At 49.7% G+C, this 4,871-nt stretch overlaps 1 protein-coding gene across 1 annotated transcript in view; it reads left to right on the top strand.

Annotated features, from left to right (window-relative positions):
- CKM (creatine kinase, M-type) overlaps positions 1 to 4,871 on the top strand; it is a 21,454-nt gene that overhangs the window by 7,431 nt on the left and 9,152 nt on the right. Inside the window, exon 4 of the mRNA XM_017502452.2 lies at positions 228 to 360. Coding sequence (XP_017357941.1) covers positions 228 to 360 — 133 coding nt within the window. The remainder of the gene's footprint in view (positions 1 to 227; positions 361 to 4,871) is intronic.

Raw genomic sequence — 4,871 nt, 5'->3', positions numbered from 1 at the left:
AGAGAAGGGGGAGACAGAGAAGGGGGAGACAGAGAAGGGAGAGACAGAGAAGGGGGAGACAGAGCCCAGGTGTGTGTGGCGGGGAGAGGCTCTGCACACCCCATCAGTGAGGACGCAGAGGGCAAAGGAAGCCACAGAGACACTGGGGGAGCATCTGGGGAGACGTGGGCTTGCTGGAGGGCGTGGCTGGGGCAGGGCTCTGTCCTGATCTCCCACCCGCTCTCCAGGGCGGGGACGACTTGGACCCCAACTACGTGCTCAGCAGCCGCGTGCGCACCGGCCGCAGCATCAAGGGCTACACGCTGCCCCCGCACTGCTCCCGCGGCGAGCGCCGAGCCGTGGAGAAGCTCTCCGTGGAAGGTGAGCGCCCCCACCCCGTCCACTGCTGGCGTCACCCAGCCCTGGCTCTCTTCCCCCATGGGCAGGTCCCCGGGCCTCTTGGGCACCCATTTTCTAAAGCAGGGGAGGAGCTTGGTAAATCGTGGGGGCTTGGGGAGTGGTGCGGGCTGTCAGCATTACCTGCAGTGCTGGAGATCGGGGGGCGCTGTCCAGACTCGGCCCCTGAGAAGACCCACGCAGGCACCTGGCTGCCTCAGCGTCCTGCCATCTGTTCATCTGGCACACATTTCCAGGGCTTCTTGCCCTGTGTGGGGAAATGGGGGTCCCTCACTATTCTCATAGAGCATTCAGCTGGTGGGGAGACAAGAGGAAATTCAGAAACCCACAGATGGGCAAGATCATTCCAAAGTGCCATGAAGCGAAGAAATGGGTGTGGCAGAGAATGATGGAGGCAGCCGCCTCAGAAGGGAGGCGTTGAGGCCGGGCACGGTGGCTCACAACTGTAATCACAGCAGTGTGGGAGGCCTAGGAGGGAGGATCGCTTGAGCCCAGGAGTTCAAGACCAGACTGGGCAACATAGCAAGACACCATCTCTACAAAAAATACAAAAATCAGCCGGGAATGGTGGCACGCACTTATCATCCCAGCTACTCGGGAGACAGGTGGGAGGATGGCTTGAGCCCAGGAGGCTGAGGCTGCAGTGAGCCGAGGCTGCACCACTGCACTCCAGCCTGGGTGACAGAGCGAGACCCTTCCTCAAAAACAAAAAGAGGCTGTGTGCAGTGACTCATGCCTGCAATCCCAGCACTTTGGGAGGCCAAGGCTGGTAGATTACCTGAGGTCAGGAGTTCGAAGCCAGCTTGGACTGCATGGTGAAACCCCAACTCTACTGAAAATACAAAAATTACACAGGTGTGGTGGCGCATGCCTGTAACCCCAACTACTCGGGAGGCTGAGGCAGGAGAATCACTTGAACCCGGGAGGCAGAGGTTGCAGTGAGCTGAGATTGCGCCACTGCACCCCAGCCTGAGCAACAGAGTGAAACTGTCTCAAAAAAAAAAAAGAAAAAGAAAAAAAATAACTTCAAGAAGTTGATAATAAATGTAGTACAATAATTAGGAAGTGCTGGTTTTGAGTACTTATGACTTTTGTTTTAAATATAATGTATTTAGGCTGGGTATGGGTGGCTCACGCCTATAGTGCCAGCACTTTTTGAGTCTCAGGTGGAAGGATTGCTTAGGCCCAGGAGTTCGAGACCAGCCCCGGCAACCTGATGAAACCCCATCTCCAAAAACTACAAAAATTAGCCAGGTATGGTGGCGTGCACCTGTGGTCCCAGCTACTCTGGAGACTGAGGTGGGAGGATTCCTTGAGCCAGGGAGGTCCAGGCTGCAGTGAGCCGAAATCACACCACTGTACTCTAGCCTGGGTGACAGAAGGAGACTCGTCTCAAAATAAATAAATTAATTTTAAAAATTTAAAAATAATTTATTTAAATTTATTTATATATAAAGTTTGCATATTTGATCTTGACTAGGTATAATATGGCATGTGTTATGTAGCATAGTGTATAGTATATTACAGGCATACCTCAGAGATATTGTGGGTTTGGTTGCAGACCACCACAGTGAAGCAAATATCACAAAAAAGCCAGCCATGCAAATTGGTTTCCCAGTGCATTTAAAAGTTATGTTTGGCCGGGAGAAATGGCTCACACCTGTAATCCCAGCACTTTGGGAGGCCAAGGCGGGTGGATCTCTTGAGGTCAGGAGTTTGAGAGCAGCCTGGCCAACATGGCGAAACCCCATCTCTACTAAAAACACAAAAATCAGCTGGGTCTGATGGCACACACCTGTAATCCCAGCTACTCAGGAGACTGAGGCAGGAGAATCCCTTGAACCCGGGAGGCAGAGCGTGCAGTGAGCTGAGATTGTGCCACTGCACTCCAGCCTGGGCAACAAGAGTGAGACTTCATCTTAAAAAAAAAAAAGTTATGTTTACCCTATACTGTAGACTATTAAGTGCACAACAACGTTATGTCTAAAAAAAAGTATATGTCCGCCAGGTTCGGTGGCTCACACCTGTAATCCCAGCACTTTGGGAGGCCCAGGCAGGTGGATCACGAGGTCCAGAGATCAAGACCATCCTGGCCAGCACAGTGAAACCCCGTCTCTACTAAAATACAAAAAATTAGCCTGGCGTGCTGTTGCATGCCTGTAATCCCAGCATTCAGGAGGCTGAGGCAGGGGAATCGCTTGAACCTGGGAGGCGGAGGTTGCAGTGAGCTGAGATCACGCCACTGCACTCCAGCCTGGTGACAGAGTATGACTCCGTCTCAAAAAAAAAAAAAAAAAGTACATACCTTAATTTTAAAATGCTGCTAAAAATGCTATGATCACTTGAGCACTCAGCAAATTGGAATCTTTTGTTGCATAGGCCTTACCTTGATGTTGATGGGCTGTTGACTCATCAGGGTGGTTGTCGTTCAAGCTTGAGATGGCTGTTCAATTCCTTCCTTCCTTCCTTCCTTCCTTCCTTCCTTCCTTCCTTCCTTCCTTCCTTCCTTCCTTTTTTTTCTTTTCTGAAACAGGGTGTTGTTCTGTTGCCCAGTCTGGAATGCAGTGGTACGATCATGACTTACAATAACCTCCAACTCTTGGGCTTCAGTGATCCTCCCATGTTGGTCCCCCAAAGTGCTGGCCTTACAGGCGATAGCCACAGCGCCTGGCCAGCAGTAATATTTTGAAGAGAATCTCTTTTTTGACACGGAGTCGCACTCTGTCTCCCAGGCTGGAGTGCAGTGGTGGAATCCTGGCTTACTGTCCCCTCCGCCTCCTGGTTCAAGCAATTCTCATGTCTCAGCCACCCGAGTAGCTGACACCAAGGGTGTGTGCCACCATGCCCAGCTAATTTTGTATTTGTATTTTTAAATTTTTTTTGAGACGAAGTCTTGCTCTGTCGCCCAGACTGGAGTGCAATGGTACGATCTCGGCTCACTGCAACCTCCACTTCTTGGGTTCAAGTGATTCTCCTGCCTCAGCCTCCTGAGTAGCTGGAATTATAGGCACCCGCCACCATGTCCCGATAATTTTTATATTTTTAGTAGAGATGAGGTTTCACCATGTTGGCCAGGTTGGTCTTGAACTCCTGACCTCTGGTGATCCTCCCGCCTTGGCCTCTCAAAGTGCTGGAATTACGGGCGTGAGCCACCTCGCCCAGCCTAATTTTGTATTTTTAGTAGAGAATGGTTTTCGCCATGTTGGCCAGGTTGGTCTCACGCTCCTGATATCAGGTGATCTGCCCGCCTCGGCCTCCCAGGGTGCTGGGATTACAGGCATAAGCCACTACACCTGGCCTGTTAAGCTTTTGATTTGAATCTTGACTCTTCCTTTCACTTGAACACCTCGTGGCCATTATAGGGTTAATTGAATTGGCCTGATTTCAAAATCGTGTGTTTCAGGGAATATGGAGGCTCAAGGAGATGGGGAGAGAGGAGGGAACGGCTGGTCAGTGACGCAGACAGAGCACACACAACATTTATCCATTAAGTTCACCCTTTTACATGGGCAAGGTTGGTGGCACCCCCCAAAATGAAAATGGTAATATCAGAGATCACTCATCACAGAGCATGGCCATCACGGATATAATAATCATGAAAACGTCTGCAGTCCTGTGAGAATTACCCACATGTGACACAGACACACTGGCAAAAATGGCTCCAATAGACCTGGACAAAGCGTTGCCACAAACCTTCAATTTGTAAGAGACACAATATCTGGCCGGGTCTGGTGGCTCACACCAGTAATCCCAGCACTTTGGGAGGCCGAGGGGGGCAGATCACGAGGTCAGGAGATCAAGACCATCCTGGCCAACATGGTAACACCCCCGTTTCTACTAAAAATGCAAAAATTAGCCAGGCGTGGTGGTGTGTGTTTGAAATCCCAGCTACTCGGGAGGCTGAGGCAGGAGAATCACTTGATCCAGGGATTCAGAGGTTGCAGTGAGCTGAGATGGCACCACTACACTTCAGCCTGGGTGACAGTGAGACATCGTCTCAAAAAAAAAAGACACAATATCTGCAAAATGCAATAAAATGAGGTATGCCTGTATATTATATGAATATGTATAAAATACATAAATACTATAGATTTATTACACATATGCACAAATATATTCATTATATGCATATTTTTATACATATGAATATATACCAATAAACACACAATTTTTTTTTTTTTTAGACAAAGTCTTGCTCTGTCACCCAGACTGGAGTGCAGTGGTGAAATCTCAGCTGACTGCAACCTTCACCTCTTGGGTTCAAGTGTGATTCTTGTGCCTCAGCCTCCTGAGTAGCTGGGATTACAGGAACATGCCATCATGCCTAGCTAATTTTTGTATTTTTAGTGGAGATGGAGTTTCACCACGTTGGCCAGGCTGGTCTGGAAATCCTGACCTCAAGTGCTCCTCCTGCCTTGGCCTCTCAAAGTGCTGGGATTGTAGGCATTAGCCACTGTGCCCAGCCTACAGTTTTT

This window comes from Cebus imitator, unplaced genomic scaffold (genome assembly GCF_001604975.1).
Source record: "Cebus imitator isolate Cc_AM_T3 unplaced genomic scaffold, Cebus_imitator-1.0 Scaffold296, whole genome shotgun sequence".
Taxonomy (NCBI): Eukaryota; Metazoa; Chordata; class Mammalia; order Primates; family Cebidae; genus Cebus; species Cebus imitator.
Note: the sequence above shows the minus strand (reverse complement) of the source record. Positions and strands in the feature narration are given on the sequence as shown.